Source organism: Morone saxatilis, unplaced genomic scaffold (genome assembly GCF_004916995.1).
Source record: "Morone saxatilis isolate NCDOM2014 unplaced genomic scaffold, NCSU_SB_2.0 Contig7, whole genome shotgun sequence".
Taxonomy (NCBI): domain Eukaryota; kingdom Metazoa; phylum Chordata; class Actinopteri; family Moronidae; genus Morone; species Morone saxatilis.
The window spans coordinates 8,800,591-8,827,657 of record NW_023340246.1 but is presented as its reverse complement, the minus strand read 5'-3'; the positions used below and the strand labels follow the sequence as shown (position 1 = coordinate 8,827,657).

The window sequence follows — 27,067 nt, the reverse complement described above, 5'->3', positions numbered from 1 at the left end:
TTTGCGGTGGGGTCAGATCATGTAAAAAGAGCTCAATCTGTTAAAATAAAATGGATGATAGCCACACAAAGGATGGTTGAAGAAAAACATGTAGGTTAGTTGATGAAAGTTAGGAAAATGTAAAAATGTGCAGCACAGCTAAAAAAGTAGAAATAAGGAGAATTTAATCCACTAAGCGAAAGAGCAATAAAATCAAGATTGAAACCAAATATCTTAAGCTATCTGCATCACACCACCATAAAAAAAAACACGGAAGTTAGCTCTTTCTCAGATTCACTTGACAGATAATGATAACAACATTTCATTCTCTTGAAGTAAGCAGATGCACTGGAAGTCGAGCAGAGGTTGGAGTCTGGATTAGTCCAGTCAGTAGACTCTTCAGTGGTGTGGCTGCTGTAATGTTAAACTGCAGCACACATTTCTCTACTAATCAAACTAACTTTTAGTGCCGGTGTCTCACCGTGCTGATACTGTCAGTCCACTGTCGTAGAACATTTGTAAGCCAGTTCAGTTTAGCTTAGTTTACATAGGTTTAATAGTTTAAACCTATTTAGCCTATACTAAGTATATAATTATACGGCTAAATATTTGATCATGTATGGTAATTACTACATTCTCCAAGTCAAACATTTTAATTAAACATATGTTTTTTAATGTTCTTTATGTTCTATAGAAGATATGCTTTAAAGGAATAAGTCACCTGCAAAAAACTGGGGGGAAGATCTGTGGATGTGATGAAGGTTAGAAGAAGCAGGGGGAAGGTCAAGAGAAAGTGCAATATGAAGGGAGTGGAGAGAGTGAGGAATTGTCTGCCAGGAAGAGTGTATGATCTACTGCAGGGAGGAGAGGGTAGGATGTATGTGTATAACAGTAACAGTATGTGTGTATATTCTATGCGTCATGTGCGGATTGATGGGTTGGCACGCGGTTGTGTAGAAAAGATGAACGGTACCAGAGCTCCAAAGCACTTAGTGCTGCCAACATACATAAAAACTCAATCTCACTCCAGACACATCAACAACTTCCATACTCACACAGCAACACATCACACTCGGTTAGGAAAACGGACTATCTGACTCAAGATTCCGTGGAAAGAATAGAAAAACCACTATAATCCAGCATAAAATGGAAAACTGATATTTCACCTTGTTTTCACCTCATACGTTGCATCTTATTCAGTTAGCCGCAGTGAGAGCCGCCATTGTTGAGTTTCTTCGTGTCATTTCACAGTGTCCACTATTCTTCCTGTCCTTTGGGATGCAGCTGTGAGACTCTACGCTGCACGTCTGAGGTTTTGGTTGTGCGTGTGCACGTGCGCATGTTGTATCATAGATGTGTGTCTGCCTTGGAGGAAAATGTCCTCGGTGTGATGTCAGCTTTCCGGATGGAATTTTCCAGATGATGTGATCTCCATCTTTTATTTGAGTGTGTGTGTGTGTGTGTGTGTGTGTGTGTGTGTGTGTGTGTGCATGCATGAGTACGTGTGTGTGTGTCGTTGGGTGGAGCCAAGCTATACAGAATGGGTGTAGTTGGAGACAGTGGCAGGCATGGCAATATGGGCTCCTGAGGGAATGAGAGAAGGAAATTGGAGCCAAATGATGATTAATATGAAATGAGTGCTGTCCAAAAGGAAACCATATTGTGACACAATGATGAAGATATTTTGTCGATTTAGCTGGTGATGACCGCGTCTTTGTTCCTCATGAGGATGCTGAACATTTCAGTTTGCTATTTGTTGAAGCCAGAATGAGGTTATGCAATACCATGTCTGCTGCGTGCGTAATGTACCAGGCTTAGCAAATCTGCATTAAGCAGACGGGTGAGATGGGCATAGGGATGGGTGGGATTGCATAGAAATACAGGCAACCCTCAATCAATCAGTTCTTCTGGTTCAAATATATGCATACTGCCCTGTACTTATTAAACATATGTAATGTCATTGTGCTGTGAATCTCTTTCTCAGGTAACAACTGGCAGTTTGCATTCAATGTCAAGTTCTACCCTCCAGACCCCTCACTGCTCACCGAAGACATTACCAGGTACACACACACACAGACACATACACACAGATACACACACAGATGTACCATGTTAGAGATGTACCAGTGTTTACCTAAACCTGCATTAATACTGGACTTATATTCACCTGATGAATATAGTCCAGTATTGACTCTTTCTTGTTGCTTTTTTTGGCCTTCTCTAAGACTTTCTCTCCCTGAGGAAAAACATCTGTCTTTTCAGCTAAATGCTCCACTATGTTCATTACCTAGTTGCCAGTGTTGTTTGCTGCGTGGTGCTTGGCAGGTATTGTCAGTTTATCAGAGCTTTTTTTTTTTTTTTGCTGAAAAAAACAATTGACTGCTGCTGGAAACAGGGTTGATAAAATCAGTGAGAGTGAAACATTAATGTTGGAGGCTTTAAAACCAAATTAATGAGGTGAAAGAGGCTAAAAGGCTCTGTAGAACTGTGGGAAATTGCAGAAATATAGATTTACATGTCTAAGGAGTACAATACACAGCAAAGTAACAAAGACACAAGTTGGGTTTGTGCATATTTTTAAGTCATTTATATCTGTACATATGCACACACACACACACACACACAGGCATGGTCCAAGCACACAGCATTTAGGTTGGAGTGTATGTCTAATGGAGCGAACAACTTCTCTGATGGTTGTACTGAAGCTAAAGGCTAATCGAGGACACAAACGCACACACACACTCATTAACACGCATACACCCACTTAGACCAGCACCAACAACTGACCTGCATTTAGTGGCGACAGGAACTGCAATTTCTTCTCCAACACTATAGGTGTCTAAATTTAGCCTGTATATCTTTTGTTAACTTTCAATAGACACATTAAATGCAGATTTCTTCATCTTGTCCTGGGTCAATATATTTTACCAATGACGAGAAGCTCTTTAACTGGATGACTGGGGTTTAATTCTCCATGTCAGCAACTGTCCCACTAAAGTGACTTTGAATGATATTTTTCAGTTGTCAGGATGATACATTTCCTAGCACCCTGAGGTGTCCGAATTACTCATCCACACAGAAGCTCTATTCACATAATGAATCCTTCCATAAACGTTCACTGCAGAGGACAGCATACACTGCCTTAAATCCGCACAACCACTGGGCAGTGGATGCACAAGTTATGCAACTGAGTCTGGGTATGTCATGGTAAGGATTAGACATAAGGTTATCCCAGCAAACCAGTGTACCAGCATACTAAGGAAATTATACAACAAACACAGCATCAACAAAGACATGTAATCCACACCAGCTGACCCTGTGCTTGTGCCTCACAGGAGGAAAGGCAACTTGGCTTCTGGGATCGCTTCATTATTATCATGAACAATGGAGCCAGTTCCAATTCAAAGGAAGGCTTAGAACAAGTTTTTTTTTTTTTTTTTACCCTAAAACCCAGCCTGTTGCCCTTTTATCTCTCCTGTAGGTACCTGTTGTGTCTGCAGCTTCGTGAAGATGTGGCTTCTGGACGACTGCCCTGCTCATTTGTTACTCACGCTCTGCTGGGGTCATACACACTGCAGGTAGAATACACTATGTGTAGATATGTCCTAATGCCTGTGCTTGTGTGGTGTTCAGGTTTCCAGATGTGGCCCGCTTATGTGTCTCTGTGTATCAGTATATATGAATGGGCTGCATCCTTTTGCTTTACAGGCAGAATTTGGCGACTATGAACCCGACCAGCCTCGGCCTCATGACTACATTAGTCAGCGGACCTTTGCGCCGAATCAGAACAAAGAGATGGAGGAGAAGATTCTTGAACTCCACAAGTCTCACAGGTCAGAGAGAAGAAGGCCATGTAGTCTAAAGTAGTCAGGGACAAATATGTATGTCTTTTTCTTGCCATTAAAAGCTGTAGATATGCTTGCTTACAGTATGTGTGTAACTGTGTGTTTAGGGGAATGACACCAGCACAGGCCGACACCCAGTTTCTAGAAAATGCCAAGAAACTGTCCATGTATGGGGTGGACCTGCACCATGCTAAGGTATGAATAAATGAATGAATCCTCTCTGTTTCCCCTTTTCTCCTCTACTCCCCATTGTTGTTGACATCAGGTGATTAGCACAGCTTCTTTGATGTGGGAAGAGTGTGTCGGTGTGTCTGCATGTTTGTGTCACTGTCTTTCTGTGTGTGTGTGTGTGTGTGTGTGTGTGTCAGCTGTACAAACACTCAGGGAGGCCATTGCCATGGGAACAGCCTGTCTCTCTCACTGGGATAGCAGGTCATCAGCAGACTGCGTGCATTTTTCCATGTGTGTCTGAGTATGTTTGTGTGCCTTTGTGCAAGCCGGGGAGGAAGAATGAGGGAAATATGCATGAAAGAGAGAGTCTGAAAATAGAAAGAGAGGATGTGCAATGAGGATATATAGAGGACAAAGACATAACGAACAGACATAAGGTTAGAGTTAGATGGGGACAGATCCTTGAAAGAGAGAAAGAGGCGAGACCCCTTTAAGGGCACGCTCTACTTGTTTGCAACATAGAGCGAGAGAAGCAGGGGAAAGATGAGAGCAGCAGAGAGAGCGTTTCAAAATGTTGAAAATCTTTTTATGGCATACCAAAGTTGTGGGAATTCAAGGGGCAGATCTATTTCTGTCCTGTGCCATTAAAGTTTCAAGACCCCAAGGCCCAAAAAGGAAACTTTTTCAAATACATACAATATGTCAAAGGATCAGAATCCCTTTAAACAGACACAAAGGCACTTTTTATGTTTAATAAAAATACAATTTGATAGATTTTAACAACTTTAAATTTTTGAATTACCTGATTATAAATTTCAAAAAAAGACATTTCATAATAAAATGTATATTTCACCCACAAAGATTGGTCAAATGCAAGGGTTTTATAGGGCAATATTGGTTTTACTGGTGTATTTGTTATTACCAGCAGACAGGCCACACCTATTCATCATCATCATTTTGGGACACAACGGTGTTTTATTACCAGGATGTTTTAGTGTTAATAGACCATCTTGACATGTCGGAGTAAGAAAACAGGTGTAAATAATAAAATATGATAATATTAAAGATGGCTGAATTTCTTTTAGAGGCTTCAGTTTCAGGTTCCTGGTCTTGTTCATGCTTGCTCACTGTCACACACTAAACAGTTGACATAATTCTGGAGTCACCATTTAGCACTGGCATTAAACAATACTTTAGGGAGAAATCCATCCATCCCAGCACTGGATTAGGAGCAAGGCAATGTAGAAAATTGTCATTATAAGATAAGATAAACTTTATTTGTCACTGCAGCAGAAGCACACGAACAGATACATAGTGAAGATAAGTAGCTTTAAAAAACAAAATGAGGCATAAAAAGTCTCACTAAAAACTACTAGATACTCTATACTCTAGAGTAAAATAGAAGTAAGGACACACAGAACTTGCAATAAAAAATTGTATACAAAAATAAAAACTAAAGTTTCTCTAGAGAGAATCGAATCTGGTGTTGGGTAAAGTGTCTTGTGTCTAGAGATAGCAGAGTTACAAGCAAGAAATACATTTCTTTTAGCAACAAAAACAGAGTTACTGTGTCAAAGTATCTGGAATAACAAGGCAGTACTGCATAATGTAACAGTTGTCGTGTCATTAACTTGCACTGGTCTGCTGAGAATTAAATTTGAGCTTGAATAGTCAGTACTAGACAACTATAGACAACACAGTAGGAGCATTGAAAACGCAAATTGCAAAAATATATTCAACCTGGACTGTTGCACCATAGCTGCCATCTTTCATTCTGTGTTCAGTTGTCTGGCATTACTTTCATAATTGAGACTCACTCTTCCAGAGTTGTCTTCTTGCTGCAGTCACTGAAGTTTCATTGTTTACTTACAGAAACCACTAAAAGCAAATGGGAAATTGTTTTCCTACAGCATCCATTTTGCGCACTACATCCAAGCCAAAGTGCTAAAGTGTATCTCTACTAGGAGCACAGAGATCGATGACCAGCTGGTAGTGGAGCAAGGCCATGTTTGTGTGTCCTAGTAAAACTGTCCGTTATCAATATATTGCACCTTCCATTAGTCCAACCGATTTTTCCTGTTAATTTGCTACTGTGATCAATACCCTCCCTCACCATTACCAGATGGCCTTGGACTTAAAAGCTTTGTGTGAGTTAGTCTGTCGGCTAACCATGTTAGAGTGTTTTTTTTAACGGTTTGTTGTTTACCTTTAGCAGACTACTTTAGAAATCCATTAATGCACTGTATGATCTGATTTAGACAAACAGGTAGCATATACAGATGTTTCACAGAGATTAATTCACGATTTTCCTAATAAAATGTGTTTTGTACACATTTGAATTTGACTGTTTCAGGATTCTGAGGGCGTGGACATCATGCTAGGTGTGTGTGCCAACGGACTCCTGGTTTACAAAGACAGACTCCGGATAAATCGTTTTGCTTGGCCCAAAATACTCAAGATTTCATACAAAAGGAACAACTTCTACATTAAGATCCGACCAGGAGAGGTACGTACCCCCACACATGCACACACACAGGCTATAAAAGAGATTTAAGAGAGATTTACTTTGTCCTATGCCAAAGATACAAACAAATAAAATGATTCTTTATAGTGTTAACATGACCGAGTACTCATCATAACATACTGTTTTCGATCTTTCTTCTGTGGTGGTCAAAACGTCTAAATTTCTTCTTGCTTTTGTGTATCTTTGATAGACGGAGCAGTTTGAGAGCACAGTGGGATTCAAACTCCAGAATCATCGATCTGCCAAAAGACTGTGGAAAGTCTGTGTGGAGAATCACAGTTTCTTCAGGTAGAAATGCACAAATTCAAATACACACTATGAAGCACATTTACTGTGTGTGCACGTAGATTTTAGAGGTTATCCAGTCTGGAGTTTAGGGGAATCGAAACAGCTTGTTGGATAACGTTCAATGAAAAAATGTGTGCTTTATCAGGCTCAACAAAAAGCTGGCTATCTGTCCAGATAATAAGTCGAGAGAGTGTATCTTGTGGTTGTTTAACCAGTCTGATGCCCGGGGCAATGCATACACGCACACATACACAAAGATGAACCAGGTGCCCATCATTTTTGGTTTTGTAGTGTGTGCTGTGGGTGCATGTTTGTATGTCTGTGTGTGTATAAGAGAATAAGCTTTAATATCCTGTTGAGGGAAGAGTTGCTTGGAAACATTTTTGCCCCCCTTACACATGCACATATAGTTGTGACTGTTAAATTTTATTGCAAAGTAAATCTCTCTGAATAAGGTTTCAAATTCATGCTCCCCCATTTTCCCCATTCTTTCCCTCACTCACTCCCGGTATCTCTTTTCTCTAGGTTAAACGCACCAGAACCTCCCACCAAGGCCCGCTTCTTGACTCTGGGCTCTAAGTTCCGTTACAGCGGGCGAACCCAGGCCCAGACCCGTGTGGCCAGCTCCCTCATAGACCGACCTGCACCCAACTTTGAACGCACCTCGTCCAAACGTATCAGCCGCAGTCTGGATGGAGGTAACACACTGACAAAGGAACACAGAAAGATGACGTTCCTGCTCTCTCTAAACAATATTTAATGAATGGACAGATAAAAAAGAGGAGTGGAAGAAATGATGGGCAGATGGAAGTGGGGTCATGGATTGGGGTTTGCCTGTGGTTGTGTTTATGTTTCTGTGTGTGTAAAAAAGCTAGTGCCTGACCAGATACAGGAAATAGCTGGAGCATATGTTTCCTGTCACACAGTAAGAGACAGAGAAGGAGAAAGAAAGAGATGGAAAGATGTGTAGAAATGTGTATCTAAAAGCAAAAACAGCCCTCACAATGAAAGAGATACAGCCTGTAGATACAGTATATAGTCACTCTCATGTCAGTCAAACAAAACGGAAAACTGAAGCACAGATCACCAAATTCTTATATTCTTTCTTTCATTACAGGCAGCACAAAATTCTGAAATTACTGAGGTGTCGTCACCTTTAATAATTTAACTTAATAACTAATATCTTCCTAAATTCTATATAACCAATCAGCCATTTTTACATCAAATACATGTTTTATTGTCTCTGGAAGACAGTACACACCGTTTTCTTGTGGTTTTCCGGATCCCACCTCATGCAGCTGTGCACTGTTTGGCATGTGTCAGGTTATTCTACCATCTTACATTGTCCCCTGCTGGACACATTATTCCACTGCAAGCCAGCATCCTTTTTAACTTATTGCAGTCTTTACCTCAAATTAAGTCTTTTTTTTCTTTTTTTTTTACTATACTACACTTTTTCTTTATTACAAGACCAAAACATAGTGTGTGAGAAGTTGAAATGACATTAATAGCTACAACATTTATGTCCTGCCTAAAGTAGTTATAATTAAGAGTCAGCTCTGATCCTCATGTAGTGTTTTATGTCCATGGAAAAAAAACACAGTACAGTAGTTGTCAGTGGAAGACTTTTATTGTGTTTTTTTGTGTTTCTCTCTCCTCAGCACCAGTGATCAGCATAACTGAGGCCGGCAGGGATACAGCTGAGAACGGACGTGAGCTCCACTCTGACTCTAAGGTGAGTCCATTCTGTCTTTGTTTGGAGCTGTTTGTTTATATGTTTATGTATCATAGAGAAAGACATTATGTACATGGGTGATAGAAATCATTTTTTTTTCTAGCTGTGACATTTTTTGTGTGCATAGTATCTATATGCTGTATCTAAGATTATCTAAGTATCTATACGTTGTTGTTTTTTTGCGTTCATGAGTCCTTAGTGTGTGTAGTATTCAATATTTTATTCATGATAACAACATGCATTTTTCCTGGGTTGGTGTACTAATATTATAAGGAGGAACCATGCAGCAGTATTACTGTGGCCTAGTCCAGGACCACTAGGCAGTGACGGAGCAAGAATTGAAAACAGAAGTGAAATTATACTTTATGACTATATATAGTCATAAGCCTTTTATGCTACTATGGTACCACGCATGGGGTGTTTCAGAGGGTCACAGTGCTTTTGTCTGGATACTACCGATACTTAAAATCACCTGTAGGTGTGGATATGCTAATGCAATTTCTGTTCCATAGGATCATTTAGATACTTAACTTTGCTTCCTCTAGGACCAGGAGGAAGCCACACTTTTTGCACCCTTTAAGCTGTGAATATGTGTTAGAGTGAGAGAGGTACACAGACCCAACAAGACTGACAGAGAAACAGTTAACATTTACTGCAGCAGCTGGCCTTTAGAGCAGCTATCATTGGTAGCCAGGCAGGTGTACACGGTTCAACATCTCCTGACATGCCTCTGCTGAGTGTTCTGTACCGTAGCAAGGATCCATGCCCACTGGTGGGACTGCACCCTGGGCCAGTCTGTGCTTGTTACTGGAGTGTGTATATATAGAGTTTTGCTGTATGTTATGCATGCCTCCCTTTCCCACCACCCTCCTCTCCTCACTTGCCCCTTTCCCAACTGTCGCTCACACCCCAGCGCTGTGGAACTGACCCCCGTCTTAGCCTTCACTCAGTAGTGACCCCCTGTTGACACTGTTTCTGCGCACAGCGGTACTCTGCACAACCCTGCTATGTTCACTTTTAACCTATCTTGGTGTGTTGTTCACTGACTAATGTTATGTCTCTTTCCCTCTCTCTTTTCTCCTTTACACGCTCCCCCCTTTTTTTTTGCTTTTATCACTCCCCTCTTGCATGTTCTCATTGATGTGATCATTTCATAAAAATGAAATGCTCATTGTGTCGGTGGTTTTGGTTTTATGTTTAACTTATTTCTTCACTGCTTGCTCCCACACTTTGTGGATGTATGCACACGGGTCTCCTTTCTTTTCCCACACACTCCATCTCTCGCTGTCAACTTTTTTTGTTTTCTCTTTTATCTTTCGGTGTCCTTCTTTTCCTCCTTTTTTTCCCCTCTTCCCCTGCGTGTGTGTTCGTGTGTACTCTCCTGAAACCCAACCCCATCAGTCAATCTTCATGTTTCCTCTCTCCTTTTCCTCATCATCTTCACTCTCCTCTATTCCCCCTTCCCTCGATTCTATCTCCGAGCTCGACCACGGCCTGTCAGACATTTCCGAAGACGACGACCTTATCGACAACACAGCCGCCTCACACACCACATGGACCCTCCCCTCAAACGCCTCCTCTCCTTTCTCTGATCAGCACCTGGTCGACCTTGAGCACCTCGCGCAAAACCCCCTGGCCTCTTACCCAATGACGAGCCCCCAAACGTACAGTTCAGAGCTTTTGGGAGTTGAGGAGGGCTATCAGGCTAAAACCAGAGCGACAGCTGGAATACCAAAATGGTGTAGCTGGTTCTCTCTAAGGGGTGTGGTTAAATGTGTCTCTTTCATCCTGTGTTTTCTCTCCCTAATGGGGAAGAATGGAAACAGGTGTCTGCCCATGAAGCTGTTTTCAGGATTAACAAAGAAACTGAGCTTTTTCACTCCCACTGTGTCCAAGCTTACTGACAAGTCAGTGGGGAAATTAAAGATTTTCCCTGTCAGCGCCCCCAAATGTGTCACTACCAGTATGACGTCCAGATTACATCAAATTCTTCCCACTTTGGCATTAAAATGGAATCGTTTTGTGGCATTTATTACTAGCTATCTGCCTAATAAATGCATTAGTTTGGTTCCTGCTGTTCTTTGCCACCCAACACGGCTACATTTGCCCTCCATTTTCTCTCTTACCTGTCCTTCTATCGTCTCTCCCTTTTCCTCCCTCCCCACTCTCTCTTCTCTGCCCTCTTATTTCTTTTTTGTCCAACCTTCCTTTCTCCCAACTCTCTCCTCCTTATCTCGCTCTAACCTAACCCCAGCTGTACATCGCTACCTTCTAAATCCCTCCCCACTGTTCCTGCCCTGCCTGTTAGTTGTTTTCCTATTGGTTGTGATGCTGACAGCGAGTCAGTCCTTGGTCTTGGCACTGATTTTAGCCACACCCCTTGGCCTGACCCTGTGCTACCTCGAGAATGTGGTTTCTAGTCAACGGAAGTTGGCAGTTTTGCCAGTGTTTGTCACAGAAACGCCACAAGAGCAGTCTGAGGATCAGTTAAGCTCTGGTTTTCACAAGCAGGCTTCTCCTCTCACACCAACACACACACCCCCACGCGTCAGGCACCACACTCACACGAATGCTACCTGGATGCAAGAGATGTGCGACCCTGCTGCATAAATCACACAGCACACCCTACAAAACCCCTTCCACTCCTTCTTATGACCACTGTGTTTGAATGTGTGAACTGTATGTCTGTACATTCACCCCTGACCTCCACCACCTCTTTCCCTAATATTTTCTTTTTTCTTACCATCCCTGCACCCTGTATTGTTTATAATAATGAGCAAAGATTAGTATAAGTAAGATTAAACAAAGTATTTAAACCCAGAGTTGGTAAGTGATAAACAATGTTAAAATAGAGAAAATTATTGTTAATATAGAGAAAATATAGCTATTTTAAGAGATTTAAGTATTGTACAGTGACTGTTAGGGAAGGAGAGAGTTGCATGATTTAACTTACAGTACAATGGCAAAATACAGTAACATTTATTTATGTGCAGAACACATTTTAAGAGTTCTTTGAATTCTTAAAATTGTTAGTTGCCATGCTCAAAAAGGAATTACCTCCATGCTCTGTGTTTAACACTCATCAAATAAAGCGACAGAATGGTATACATTCATATTATGTAAGAGGAATAAGCACTGAAGCAATAAACACATTTAGTTTTTAGTTGTTGCATTTTGCCTTTGTAGTGCAGAGAAAGGTTGGCACTGAAAGATGAGTTGTAGATTAGCTGTTGAAACTGTACATACAGATAAATAACCAGGATTGATGAAGTAACCCCTTCAACCCTATAGCACTTAAAGCGCATTTGTTTGGGTATAATTGCTAATGAATGTTAAGAGTAAACAGTGTTACACTTACCCTGATCCCTGAGCCTAAGGACTCTCTCCTCAACCCCTGTCCCTTAATTTTTTTGTTTTAAGTCAAAGCAGTGGCCATTTAGCATTTTCTTGAATGAATGGAAGCTGTGGATGCAGATGGAACAGATATGGGATTAAAAGACTGACTGGAAAGTATACTGACGTATTCTGCTCATTACCAGAGCCTATGAGTCTAATAAAGTAAAAGCTGGCCTCTATTTTAATAAAAAATTAACATTTATGTCCTAAAAACCTACACAGGAACTATAGTAGTTATTTTATTGGTTGTAAATACAGTGAATCTACTCAGCTTTGGACACATTTTAAACACAGTGTTATAGATTTGTCAGTAAATGTATGTGTATCATATAAGTTAGGACGAGAGCAGGCAGTAGCACCTGCTGTTTCCCTTTATTGACCATCTGAAACTCCTTTTATGTTACTACTTCTGTGGGTTTGGTGCAAAAGGTCACATGACCAGCAGTACTCCCTGACACCAAGGTTGCTGGGGAAGAACGTAGCTTTTCCCATCATCCATTTCACATTTTTCTTTCTTCGTGCCCTACCCTCCTCATTTTTGTCATGACTGCCATCGCTATGACTACGACACTGAAGGTTAAGGAGGCGGACTTAAGCCCTGGTGATGCGGAAGTCACGCCCACCCAGGTCTGTAGGGCCTGTCTTTACCCAGCATGCTTTGTAAATTCTAGTAATAAATGATATTACTTTGCTAAGAACTAGTGTGAATATGGTTTTGGATATTGGATGGAAATGGTTTTAGGGTGCAGTGGAGCAGTAAACCTAACCTGTCCTTACCTTTTCTCCCTAACTTTACCCAATCAACAGTCTCTCGGAGCCAGTGAGCTTGCCCCCTCTCAGGTTCATACACTGTTATTGGTTATTTGATTTGTGTATTTGGTCTGTTAATAAATTTGCTCTGCCCGTGTTGGCTGGTTTGTTGGTTTGGTTCACTCTTTTAGGGTGAAGATGCCCTAGCATGATACAGAGTCAGTTTTTGAGTTTCTCAGCTACTACAGACCCAATCTGGAATTTGTAAGAACAGAACAATCTGAATATTTACATTATAAACAATTTATGGTATTTAGTTATAAATTTGTCTCCGATTATACCCTTTCTTTTCAGATTGGGCCTGAGTGTAAAAACTGATCCTGAATGGGCACTTTCACCTCTAATCGTCACTTTTGGTTGCTCTGCTGTGGTTTATGGTTTCACAGTTTCAGTTTGGTTTCTGGTTCATATCTGTGGTTCATCATTATTTCTGGGTTTCGCTGAAAGCACACTGGGGTTTGTTGGTTTGTGTAAGCGTCTGCTGGTGCTGTGATGTTTTGAATGCTTTGAATTTTGTATATGTTAACATGGGTACGAGTGCTAGCATCAGTACATTCAATGAGAAATACCAGAATGTTTTTAATCTGTGCTTGTACCCATCTTCAGGCCTTCATCACAGTTTGAGACATTTTGGCCGTGTCACCACATGCCTGTGTTTTATTCTATTTATTTATTTATTTATTTGATTATGATTTATTTCATAAGATGGTTATTATATTTCTTTTGTAGAGTTAAAATAAAGTACTTTTTTTTTAAGTTCTATTTTTTTAATACATTTTTTCCATTTCATTTTTTGCTGTATGTCTGCCTTACAGAGTCCAATGAGAGTGCATGGGGACAATATTTATGTGAGGCACAGTAATTTAATGTTGGAGGTTGGTACTGGCGTCGTCTGATGGCTGAAAATAAGAACTACATGTTTCTGTGTACTCTTGACGCCATCAGAACTACAACTTCCTCTGTACCGTACTGTACAAGACTGCTGCCCTCTCGCACTCTCAGGCTCTGTGTGCATGCCTGTGTGTGTTTATGTGTGTGGATGTTTCAGTCAACACTCAATTCCAGCTATTTCCAGTTTTTCCTTAGTAACTACAGTATGATTGAAAATGTTGTGGTATTAAATGGTTTCAGTGCTAATTGTCCCAATTCACATGGCAGCCATTTTGAACACATGGGCTAGGAAGCTTGACTGAGAACATTGTCATAAATGTTAATTAAAGCTGTACTTACCTATATATCAACAGTTAATCAAATGAGCATGGACAATTTTAAATTTGCTCGCAGTCAATTATCAACTGATTCCTCTCTGTTCTACAGAGCGTTTTAGCCTCTTTCAGCTGATTGTTTTGGTTTGGTTGCAACTTTACTGTTTTTATTCATTTTTTTCAGCCTAAATTCCAGCTTTTCAGCAACAAAGCTTTGATAAACGCACTGTACGCTACCTGTCCAGCACCAAACTGCAGACAGAATGCAAAGGTGGCAACCAGCAGAGACGAGCATTTAGATAAACATCCAGGTATTTCCCTAAAATAGTTACAAAAAATAATATTAGAACAAAAAAACACATTAATAAGAAGGTCTGCTACACTTATAGTTGATCAGCAGCAACCCTAGGAATGACAGACTGCTTTAACTGAGCATGATAAGGAATGTTAACTGGAGGTTACACATATAAACAGTGTTTCCCAGATCAAATCCAAAGTGAGTGTACCAGAAGGGATCTAAGATGTCAGTGCTGGAACTATGAAATGCAAAATATTTATTTGATGTGTATCTTGCTGCACAGCAGTACAGTAGAGACTTTCTCTTCCAGGAAATTTCCCAGAGTGTTCACAATGGCTGCTTTGTGAATAGGGTCAGTGGTATGTGAACGTGACTTTTATGCATGCTCTGTGCATGTTGACTGCTGATTTGTGACCTTTTTTACGTTGTTACGTTTCCAATCCTTGATTTATCAAAGTTTGATTATTGCCAGGCAGCTGCGTTTAACCTGACTAATCCTGCCTCCCTAACCCACACAAGGAGCTTTCTTCCTGTTTTCTGGTGATTGGCTGCCAGCGTCAAGTGATGCGTGGTTTGATAACATACTAAAACACATCTTTTTTTATGCAACGTGGGACTGATAGTGATGCATTGCCAGCTATTACCTGTAGCATTACAGTAGTCTACATAGCGTAATTGTAACAAAGATAGGTGGAGTTGAAATGGAAAGACAGACTGATAAAATGGGAAAGAAAAAGACAGAAAGTGTGATCACCACTATCAGCTCCATGTTCTGCAGTCTGCACTGCTGTTCCTGGCCTGGTTTAAGGAAAACTCCTCAACAAAATGGAAAGGCCATATTTCACTGCAGCCTGCTTAAAAACACAAAAATACTCTCACTCTCTCTCTGTCTCTCTTACACACACACAAACACACACACACACACACACAAACGCAAACACGCACGCATGCTTGGACCAAATGCCAAATTTGAGATTCCAGACCTTTTGAATGAGGCTCCAGTGAGACATGGCATCCATCTTGTCTTCCTCCTGATTGACAGACTAATGTTCCTATGACCTGCTGAACAGAATTTTTCCCCTGCCTCCCCACCCATTTCTCCTTTTATCCTCCCACCTTCCCTCTTACCTTCCCTTCATTCCTCCTCTTTTCCTTATTCTTTTTCCCATTACATTTCTCTATCTGTTATCCCTCTTAACTTCTCTTTTATCAATCCTTCATTTTTCTTCCTCCTACCTTTTTCTTGTTCTTTCTTCTACCATGTTTCTACCTTCTTGCCATTTCCACCTCCACATTTTTACCCCACCCCTCTTGTCCCTACCACCCATCATCCCTCATCTATCCATACTTATCTCATTTACTCTCCACCCCATCCTCCCCGTTGTTCCCTTCCTCTCCTCTCCCCTCCACTCCCTCAATAGGACCATGATAAGACCCAAGAAGAAGTTCTGAAACATCAAGCTAGCATTAGCCAGCTAAAACGCTCCTTTATGGAGGCGCCACCTCCCTCTCCTCCTCAGCCCAACCAGTGGGAGAAACGTCTCACCTCCTCTCCCGCTACAACGATACGTATTCAACAGCAACAAGTGGTATGTCTGCCTGGATGTTTCTGTGTCAGCAACTTGAAAAAAGAAAGTTGAATTACGGGGGATTTTACTTACAAACATTGTTCAGGTGAAATGCCCTCTATGCAGATAATTGCAGTGCTTAAAAACTGTTTTATACAATTTGCTGCAGAAACAACAATGTGTTTGTAGTAGCAAGTCATCACGTGTGTGCACCTGATTTAAAACTCAAACTCCTCTCTTACTCTTACGTGGACAATTTCATGTGATGCTTTTGCCATGGTGGGGTTTTCCTGGCCTGTTGTGTTTAGCTCCCTCATCATTTGATGGACTGCATGGGGTTGTCTGTGTTTCTCTGCTCCAATTCTTAATCCCCTTTCAGCTGGACTCACATCACATTTTACATCGTGTACAGTTTTCTGCAGCAGAAGGGTTTTATTTGGTCTACGCATGCAATATTTTGTTGGTTTCTGATCTCCTAAACAAATCTGTTTCATTATGTTAAAATAATCATTACAGGAGGTGGAGATGCAAATAAGGACTGTTCTTCATTTAATTTGTGCTACACTTCCTCTGTATGTGTTTGTTTTTATGTGTCAACGCTGTGTTTTGTTCTTTGAGGGAATTATTTTCTCTCCGTCTTCTCTCAACTGTTCCCATCTTTTCTCTTCTTCTCTGTGTCCTGGGTTCTCTGTGTGTCTGTGTGTTGCTGTAGAGCCTTGAAGAGGAGATAGCTTCTGTACTTTTCAGTAGACACTCTGGCACTGGCTTTTGTTCGGCTGCTACGTTTGCCTGCAGTATTCCTGAACCAACACTAGATGCTGTTATAACCACATGCTCCTCTACTTCCACTGCTGTCTGCAGTTCTGCTGTACCGCATGGGCTCCTTATTTCCTCAACTGCTACTCTCTCTGCAACTGAGGTGCTGCTACTACTACTGATTTAGGTGTCAGTTCACTTTCAATTCCAATTTGCATCTGCAGATTTATTGAGTAACCAGTGCTGTTACCCAATAAATACAGAATACAGGGAACTTTCTGTAGAGAGTTTGTCTCTCTATAAGTTGGTCGACTTGAAAGTAAACTGACATTTATTTTTATGTTACCTTTCTTTAACCAGATAAGTCAATTGAGAATCAATTCTCATTTACAATGATGACCTGGGCAAGAGGTCATCTTTAATTAACAGAGCATTACATCCTGCAATGCCTCACTTAATTAAAGATGCTTGTCAGATGTGTTTTTAAACTACACTGAAGCGATGCGAGCTGTCCATAATGCCTGCTGTGGAAGCTGGATGAATGGTAGTAATCGTTTTGTATCAGGGAGCATTCATCCTGAATGATGGCAATGGTAAATCTAATCTAAAAACAACTAACAGCTGTGAATGCCACAGATATAATCTGTTTGTTTTGTGATGGTAAACGTGTGTGTGGATTTGAATGCAAATGTAACGGTCTGCCCTTTAAAAAGCAGCAAGTATTAAAGCAGCAGTTTGCGTCACAGTTCAGAACGACCAAGGAAATCCATAATGTGTTGACTTTGTTACATAAGCTTTTACGTCTGGACATTGGGCTAAATTCATTATGCTATGCTATGTTTTATGTGGTCAACAATTCAAAGAAACTGCTGACTTTAGTACCACGCTTCTTTTGTCTTTTTATTTCAAAAGACAAAGATACGCCTCCATGTTCATTGATATGGTATTTTCTTGAATCCATCTTCCATGGATTTTTTTCATTTTCTATTCTTCTTTCAACTCTTTCATCCCATCTCTATTACTGCCTGCTGCAGTTAACTGGATGCTGAATGGAAATGATTGTGCATGAAAGACAGTCCACTAGGGACAGAGACAGGGAGAAAAAAAACAAGTAACAAATTTAACCCTTTCCCTTGTGCCGTGGTAACAAGCATCACAATAACGCTACGGTGTCATTAAGTGCAAATAATCATGATGTCACTGCTGGTGTGTGATTGATGATTGTCATGGTAACTTCTCTGTTACGCAGGTGAATGAGCCCCAGACAGAAGCAGCCGCCGATGATAACGCGATCTCTGATACCAAAGAACCTGCAAAGGTGGTCCTAACATCCTTCTGTTAATCCATCCAGATCTTCAATTCATGACGCTTTTCATTCATTGTTTCCTTCGTCCCTCCAGCTTCCTGTGCTTTACAGGCCTCTGTTCTTTGACTATTCATTTGTCTGTCTTTCTAGTTGTTCCACTTAAATACATCGTTGTGCCTCTCAGCTGAACATCTTCATCTTTTTATTCCAGATTTGTGTCGTGTATTCATTTATTTTCATTTAAGGTAGTTTGATTTCTTTATTTATGTTCAATGATCATGTTATGCTTTTTTTTTGTCCCCATGCGTTTGTTGTGTATGTGTGTGCACCTCATCGTGTGTGTCTGTGCACTATGTGTACATGCGTGCGTGTGTATGTGCGTGTGTATATAGACAACCGAAGTTGAAATTGAAGAAACCGTTGTCGTCCAAGAGGTTTCCAAAGCACCCAAACCTGGACTTGTCACAGTTACAATCAGCTCCCCTGAAGAGCAGGAAACAAGGGAGCAGGAAGTGAAAGTCGAAGAGAAAGTAGAGGTGGCAGAGGAAGCAAAAGCAGCAAAGCAGGAGAGCATCTCATCTGAGAGTGAGAGTGAAGAAGAAGCGGAGTACCATCCAAATGTCTCCGTATCCATCTCTCACACTCAAATACCAGAAGAGAAAGAAGAAGATGAAGAGAAGGAAAAGAAAGAAGAGGATAATACGGTGGAGCATGACATGCCTGCTCCAGAAGCTCCTTCTCTTCCAGCTGAAATCAGCCAACCCGTAGAGGCAACCATTCAAGAGGGAGAGGAGTCTAGGAAAGAGGATGCAGGGGCAGAGAAGAAGAACGCAGAGGAGGAGAATGATGGCGAAAGGGAGACGGAGGAAAGCACAGATGATCCGATGATAACACCCGATGAAGCTCCTAACGGTTTCACCCTGCCTGAGGAAAGCGTGACTGCTGTGGCTCCCCCTGAAGAGGAAGAGCCTAAAATGAACGGAGAGGCCTCTTTGGTTGAAGCAGAACCACGGCCGCAGGTTATTTGTTGCTCTGAGGTAAAGTCTTCACTGGGCCGACTGCGGAGCTTCCCTGGGCTTTGATCCTTCCCGCCAACTGTAGAAACACCCACTTTTTTTCCTTCCTGCTTACCACAGTGCCGGTTTCCTTCCTGCTTGCGTGAATAATTAAGCCCCATGTACATCCTCACACTCATCTTTCTCCTATGAACACTCCTTTCAAGCTTAAAATGAAAGCTAAACCTAAAATGAGACCTTCAGTGAGACAATTCACCGCCACAGTGTTTTGGTGTTGGTGTCAAATTACCATCCATATATATAATTCATTTCAGTCTTTATTTTAATTTTTCACCATATTCATATCTGTTAATGTATGTGCTATATGCTATCATACTTCATACCATTATCAGTATGCCTAGTTCACTCCTGCCCCACATAGCGTGGTGTGTTGCTGTTACTACCTCCTCTCTGTATTGTAGTGTTGTGAAGTAAATGGGGCCTAAGTGGAAAATGCATGATGCTTTTAGGTGTATATTTGTTTTTTTGCTCTGCATGCCATATCTCACCTTTCGGTGTGTGAGTTTGTGTGTTCGTGTGTCCTCCATGTGTTTGGCAGTGATGCTTCTCTCTCCGTTAGCATTCAATTGGCATGTCCTGGTCACCATGGTAACAGCATTTTGGAAATCATCATTGCCAACCACTTTGGAAATGCCAGCCGCTCATCTGAATGTCATCTTTGCATGTTGTTTACCTATCATCTGCCATTTTGTTCGCGAGTCATTTGAGCATCGCTTGTTTTATTGGCTCGTGTGTTATGCATGTTTTCGTGCTGTGTCGTACTTTGTCGTACTTTGTCGTACTTGCACGTTGACACCAAAGTGGTTTCGTAGCTGTGTCGCTGTCGTAGCTGTTGCTTGTACGTTGCTGAAAGTAGTCGTTGTGATGTTTTGCGTTTTGTCGCATGAGTTTGGAAGATCTTTGATTTCTTTGCTGCACATATTGTGTTTATACATCTTCAACTGCTGCTATGTGTACCACTGTGTGTGCGACAACCGCATCACTTCTCTTTCAGTACAACACATTCTTATGTTATTGCCATTAATTTAATAATAATTAAGCACATTTTATATTTTATACACATTTTTTACACATTAAAATATTAATTTTGAAGTGTTTTTCCAAAGCTAGTGCATAGATACCAACATGTTTCTTTATTTTTCCCCTAACTGTTTCTGTTTTAATGTATTAACCCTCTTTCCTTCCCCTCACTTCTCTCTCTCCTCCCTCCCCAGCCACCTGTGGTAAAGACAGAAATGGTGACTATATCAGACACGTTTGCAGCCCAGAAAACTGAGATAGCCACAAAAGAAGTGCCCATCGTACATACGGAAACCAAGACCATCACATACGAAGCCGCACAGGTGCACACAAACACAGGGAGCTTTTGTTGTTTTTTTTTGTCCAGCATTCATATTGTATTTGTGTGAAACTATTAGATTGTAGCATTGTTGTTGTTGTTGTTAGCTTGTTAGTGTTAAAGTCTGTTTGAAAGCTCGTTCCAAAAAGCTCCCTTTCTAGCAACAGTGCATGCTGCCGCGATTCATTCCTTCTCCCTCAGGGAAGTCTATCTAAATCACGTTATTAAAAGAACTAAGTTGGTGACAAGAGTTTATTTAGAACATCAACCAGCCAGCGGGGATATTCTCGTGGTAATGTACAGCTAATTTGATTTCTGTTTGTCTCCTCTGTTATCAGTTGGATGGTAATGGTGATGGCGAACCTGGAGTGTTGATGACTGCTCAGACAATCACCTCTGAATCTCTGTGTACTACTACAACCACACACATTACCAAGGTACAGACCTTTTCTTGTGGCCCAATTACGACCCCCTACTGTTGTAATGTAATGTAACTAACATACACATTGATGTATACAGTCTGTGCACACAGAAACATATTTCTTTTTTTTAATGATATTTGTACTAGTATCACACATTTTATTGTTTATATACTGTATTGGGTTGCCATGGCAACCGCTATTGTGGTATCATACCCTACTGCAGTATTAGTTCTTCGTACTGGAACCCTGCTGGGGCCTTGATTGTTTAATGAACCCATTATAACAGGCATCAAAGCATTGTTGTTGTATATCTCTTTTGTAGACGTTAAAAGGTGGCCTATCGGAGACAAGGATTGAGAAACGCATCGTCATTACTGGCGACTGTGACATCGACCACGATGAGGTCAGTTTTCCATGGCTTATCCCTTCGCCTTCTGTGTCTCAGTAGCTTGGTGGACGGGTTGCTCTGTTCTGGGTTCTTTCAAACTCTTATTTTGCAGACATGTAATGCAGTTGCACAAGTCAACATTTTCCACCTTTCTACATTTTGTATTTTGAATTCAGCCCCCGCTTACTGGTTCCTTAAACTTAAGGGAACAAATAGACGTCTGGTGACATGTCTATCATGCTGCTCGCAGTCTGAATGCACAATTTGTTCTGTTAATCACTTACTAGAGATGCCCACATGCTATTAGTCCCACTCAGATCCCTACAGATCTGTCTCTTCACTTACTCATCCATACATCTAGAGAATGATGTCTTAATCTTTTTTTGTTTTTGCTATGCTGTGTCTGATTTTGTTGCTCGTCTTGGTTAGCTTAATTTTACGTCTTTGTCTTTGATTGTCACATTTCCATAGAAAATCAAATTTCTACTTTTTGATGCCCTGGATGTGATGAATATAACATGCTACACTGAGGATATCACATCTGAGTTAGGGCAGTCCAACTGTACTTGGACAATGCCACTGACCTTTTTTTGTTGTATGTTCTGTACACAAGCATATTGGATTTTAAATTTGAGAAAGTAAACCCAAGGTTAAAGTGCATATTTGAAGGATCTTTACCTCCTGATGAGTTTCAGAAGGCCAGAAGAAAGGTCCAGTTAACTTTGATCCCCTAAAATTGGCAGACTTTTAGTCTCCTAGTCCCCCAATTTTAGGGGATCAAGAGAACTGGACCTTTCTGCCAGGCCTCTTTGCAACCATCATCACGTATGCATTGCTTTTAAACTGGGAGAGTAGATATAAAATGTTATACTACTATGGGTGCGAACACTCTAAAAACAATATAAAAACTTTCATTGTCCATATACATGAAGACTGATCTGTAAAATTTGATTTATGGACCCTGGTCTATAATTGTTTGAAGACCTGATCTGGTCTGGATCTTTAAGCACAATCCCTCGTCCATTGGTTCGTTTAAGTTGCCCGTCTTGTTCAATTCGCTGGATTTACATTAGAGCAACAGATTTGTGTCACATTGAGTTGGAAATGGGATTTATTTTTAAGTTTCTTTTTCCACTTGATGTGTCTGCTCCATCTGAGGCCATTTTACTTCGACCACTTTATCCCCCAGTTAACCCAAAGAAGTAAAATAGCACATTGATCGTAAATCCAGCATTGTTGTCATTTTCTTTATGCTTCTTATTTGATTTTTCATTTAACTCCACCATTTCCCCCCTCCCCCTTCCTCTCCTTCCTCCACTTCCCCCACTGCCTGCTGTGCTCGGTGCTGCCACTGTGTGGTTGCCCCTCTGTACTGCAGGCTCTGGCCCAGGCCATTAAGGAGGCCAAAGAGCAACATCCTGACATGTCTGTAACCAGAGTGGTGGTTCATAAAGAAACTGAACTGGCTGAGGAGGAGGATTGACTGAACTCAGGTAATAATAATAATAGTAACGCTTTATTATTATTATTATTCATGGTGAAAGTGCTTTATTGACAGTGGGGGTGCATAGAGTGGGTTATTTACAACAACAAAAAAGAAAATCAATGAAATAAAAACTTCCACATGTGAAGGTGATAAACCCATCAGCCATCATCAAGGAATATTAGGAAGGTAGGCAGTGACTGATGGAGGTCTGCGTGTGGAGTACAAAGGAAATATTTCGAGTAGGTAACAAATGTTGAGTCATCACACCAACCCAGGCTGATTGCCTTCACCTCTATGTCCCCAGAGCTGAAGGGCCCATCGTGACTGTTTTCTCTTTTGACGTTGAACGACCTCCATCACCCTACGACGACCAACCTAGACTGACTGAAGAGGAGGAGGAGAAGAAATGGAGCTGAAAAACAGGAGGGGAAAGGGTAGACGAATGGAGAGAAGTTGCCAATCTCTTCCCAGTCGGCCTCTCTCACATGTCTGTGGTGCATCTAAATCCCTCACTCCAAAACCAAGAAAAATAAAAATAATATCCTCACTCTTTTCTGAGGGAACAAAAAAGAACCACTTTGTTAGCTTAACAATTGTAGTGTGTTTTTATTTTTTAATAGTGCTTTTTTTTTTTTCTTTAACTGTTTTACAAAAAGAGACAAGATAGTATCTGTCATACATTGCAAAAATAAAAGCTGTAGGGATGCACTGAAAACCAATCCTGATGAGATACAATGCTAAAAAAGGATTATTGTATCACCGTACTGATTATTTCACCAGTAAAAGTGACCTTCAGTAACACTCAAAAGTCAAAGCAAATTCTGCTTTTCTTCATACATAAGAAGATACTGGCGATTTTACATAGAGAAAGTTTCTCTTAGGTGACTAAAAGGACACTGAAATGTTGTACTTGGAATTGGTATCTGCAGTAGAAAAGTGGTATTGGTGCATTCCTAAAACAAAAAAAAGAAGTCATTTGTTAAATTACAGCTCCCTCCCTCAGTTCATTATGATATAAATGGATAGTAACATATAATATAACACAGTAATTTCGACATTTTTACAGTAACAAGCAGCACTGCAGGAAACCGGGAGACACTTCTGACCTTTACAGTCGGATGAATGGTAGAGCCAGCTGTGTCACATTTTGTTACTAATGACTGCAGAAAACAGGGAGCTGTAACTTAAAATATTGCAGTAAAAAAGCAATCAACCAGGTTTATGAATTTTTATGATTCTGTCTTTTTTTCTCTGTAAGTATAGTTAATATTCATCCACATTCCTTGTGTGTGACTAGCGGCTGAGTGAGTTTCATGTTCAGTTCAATTCACTTTTTACTCTAAGAGGAGAAGGCATTTTACTATTTACAGTAGGTGGGGATGAAAGGAATCTTAATGGGGTCAGTGACATTAATTAAGCTCCAGAAGCCAAATGATGCAGGTGGAATTAATTCCTTGTGATATATTTGTAGCTTTTACTGTATTTTGAGTTTTTACTACATGGAAATTGAACTGAAAATGAACTGACTTTAAAGTTAGTGTATACGACTTTCTGTACAGTACAAATGAAGGTTATTAGTTGGGAGCAGTAATGCGGCTTTTCATTAGCTAAACGCTCTCCCTGGGCCCGCCCACTGTACGACACTAGCCATTCCTATTGGGCCACAGGGAAGCAAGGTAGCAGACTTTTTGATTGGGAGAGAGGACCAGTAAACTGAACGATAATTGGGAGACAGAGGTGGCACTCTGCGGTGCCAACTAACAACTTGGGAGTGAAAAAGGTTTTGAACGTTGATGCTTGTTGGCCTTAGTATACGACAAGGGCAAGTTTCACTCCTTTAACTTTACATCCTGCAGTCAGTTAAAGACGTTTTAATATTTTTAGGACAATGCTATTGAAAAAAGAGTTGTGCTACAACCAGCACAGGTACCAGAATGAGGACATACAGTCGGAAACAACTTGAAACCAGAATTCAGATTAATGGAATTTTTGAGTTTGCTAACTCTGCATCAGCCTGTGTGTCGTCGTAGTTCAGCACTTAATTTCACTCCCAGCTTCGTTTCATTTCCAGACTAGATGATACAGACGAAACCTGCTAGATATGGCGAGATCTGGGATTAAATTCAGCATGTCTTCACACAGTTTTATCTTGGAAGAGTATTTTGAGCGAGTCTAGATAGAAGGCTACTGTGTTGATTGTTTTGAGAGTGTGTAGATAACAGATAATCTTGGCTCATACAGTACGTCTAGATAAGGTTGTCTCTGACCTTATGCTGGCTGTGTTGCAACAGTTTCAACACCACCAAATATTCTTTGGCATTACCACGCAAAAAACATAAAACACATCTGACAGTACACTACAAACCGACATGGAAACGGTTACAACCTAACGGTAAAATGCAGCTTAAAGGGAAGTGTATCCGAGGGTTTGAAGTGCTCTTGAAACCCCTAAAGGACATAATGTTTTATTCATTTTCTGTGTTTACCCAGATGTTCAGCAGAACTACACAAAAATGTGACTTTGTGTAAATATCGGTGGCATTAGATTGGTTAGATAAAGGTGTTTGGACTAATGCATTTAGTTGACACAGAAAAACCTATTACTGGAAATTCAACTGATTGTAAGCAAAGAAGTGCCACAGATGAATATAAAAACATTCCACCTGTACCTGCCTAGATTAGTCTGAACCCTCCAGTATGACTGAAGTCAACAGAATGATTTATAGAAGGAGCGATGATGACTGTCTAGGCTTTTTTTATTGGGAAACACTGGTCTGACCTCTACTATGCAGATAAATGACATTCCAGATAAGGGGGAAGCTTTAACCTCTAACCCTCTTGCAAAGAGACAAAGCAGGACAAAAAAAAAAAAAGCATTTAAAAAATACAAACGACTAGGCAGCTTTGGAGGCTTTCGCTGTTCCAAAAAACATAAAACAATCTTTTAAAAAAGCATCAGTTATATCACAATAGCTATATTTGTAGATTTGCTCAGAATTTGTTGTCTTTTGTCTGTGATCTAGTTGTTGAAAGGCGGGATTTATTGCGTGCCCTGTTGCATATTTTAATATTGTCACAGTGTTTTTTGACATTGATGGATCACCACTACAAATCAAAATTTCTGCCACCATTTTTTTTTTTTGTACTTGTATTCCCCAGGTCTCTTTTCCCAGGGGGCTCTGGGCTCTGTTTTAACCAATCACAGGAGCTTTGGGGGGACTGTGACGTCTGGTTTTCCAAAACAAAATATATTTATTTGAGGTTACTCAATCACAAATTATATGTCTTGCCATCATCAACTTTTAAGAAAATAACTCCAGCACACACAGAGTTGGATTGTTGTTCTGTGGTTACCACGGCAACTCCATAATGTCGCTCCAAGCAACTGATGATGATTCTACGCCAGCAGAGTTTAAAACTGTCAGGGATCTCAACATGGCAACATTATGGAGGGCAGCGTTACACAGAAAAAGCAACTAAATAAATAAAAATACTGCCAGTAGATTTAATCTAATTCATACAATAACATCTCTTTCTATATGAGGCTGATGAGATTATAATTGGACTACATGCTTTACAGTTGTATCTCAGGCTTTGTACCACACTTTGGACATATTTGGAATTGATACCAGCACAATTTTGTATTTTAATGTTTTAAAATTCACTTGCAACAAAACTTTGTAAACAGATTTTGGAAAACCAACCACAGCTGCCTCATCGTTCCCTCTTAGCCAACCAATGATCACCGGTAGGGTTTTTCTATCTAGCAGCTTAAATGTCTCGTGTCTCCCCACACGCAGCCACTCCTCCCCTGTGTAACACTGTTTAAATAAAGGATTGTTATACTCTGAAATCTGTTTGTCGTTGTCATTTATTTATTCACTGTTTTAAGCTTCAGTCTCTTGTACTTTCTGGCATGAAATGTAAACTGTGTACAATTACTAGCACATAGGAAATGAATAACACTATAAGGATGAGTAAAAATAAAATACAGCTCTAAAAGATGCTTTTAGATTCATAGTGATATCAGTCTCTTATTTCCACATATCTTCTGTAACAGTTAGAGTATCTTTACAGGCTTCTACATTCATCTTCTTAAAGCACCATAGTTATATTCCTCCCAGGGCCTTGCTGGTGTTTCCATATGTCCCATTGCTCTGTAAAGATACTCATGCTGACTGGAAACCATCAGTAAGTGTCCATATGAACAGGTTTGAAGTGTCTGTCCTGCCAGGTTGTGAGTGCTACCCAACACTTCTTCTCCTCTGATGTGTACTTCTGTGTATGTGCCTGTAGATGGCGCTTCTGTCTCGTGGAAACCCCGACATTTCAGCGTCAACTGGATGAAAGAAGAAATAAAATACAGAGCAATGTTTGTAACGTAGTGCAGATGAAATTATTGTTATATTATTACTATTATTAGTAATAATAAATAATACAGTTACTGTACTACAGTTAAAGGTCGTTCAGCTACC

At 40.5% G+C, this 27,067-nt stretch overlaps 1 protein-coding gene across 11 annotated transcripts in view; it reads left to right on the top strand.

The window, feature by feature from the left end:
- The window catches only part of epb41l2 (erythrocyte membrane protein band 4.1 like 2), a 51,691-nt gene extending 25,246 nt beyond the window's left edge, over positions 1–26,445 (top strand). For 4 of the 11 annotated variants that reach the window (XM_035678145.1, XM_035678146.1, XM_035678153.1 and 1 more), the window contains 18 exons: positions 1,964–2,039; positions 3,461–3,557; positions 3,688–3,812; positions 3,932–4,019; positions 6,349–6,501; positions 6,710–6,807; positions 7,333–7,505; positions 8,469–8,542; positions 12,515–12,565; positions 12,746–12,778; positions 15,673–15,840; positions 17,825–17,893; positions 18,274–18,918; positions 20,172–20,300; positions 20,635–20,733; positions 21,041–21,121; positions 22,485–22,599; positions 22,897–26,445. In XM_035678145.1, the coding sequence (XP_035534038.1) occupies positions 1,964–2,039; positions 3,461–3,557; positions 3,688–3,812; positions 3,932–4,019; positions 6,349–6,501; positions 6,710–6,807; positions 7,333–7,505; positions 8,469–8,542; positions 12,515–12,565; positions 12,746–12,778; positions 15,673–15,840; positions 17,825–17,893; positions 18,274–18,918; positions 20,172–20,300; positions 20,635–20,733; positions 21,041–21,121; positions 22,485–22,589 (2,264 nt within the window). In that variant the 3' untranslated portion in view covers positions 22,590–22,599; positions 22,897–26,445. Of the gene's footprint in view, positions 1–1,963; positions 2,040–3,460; positions 3,558–3,687; positions 3,813–3,931; positions 4,020–6,348; positions 6,502–6,709; positions 6,808–7,332; positions 7,506–8,468; positions 8,543–12,514; positions 12,566–12,745; positions 12,779–13,563; positions 13,624–15,672; positions 15,841–17,824; positions 17,894–18,273; positions 18,919–20,171; positions 20,301–20,634; positions 20,734–21,040; positions 21,122–22,484; positions 22,600–22,896 lie in introns of all 11 variants that reach the window. The other 7 variants (XM_035678148.1, XM_035678147.1, XM_035678149.1 and 4 more) reach the window with 7 other exon arrangements.
- Positions 26,446–27,067: the final 622 nt, after the last annotated feature.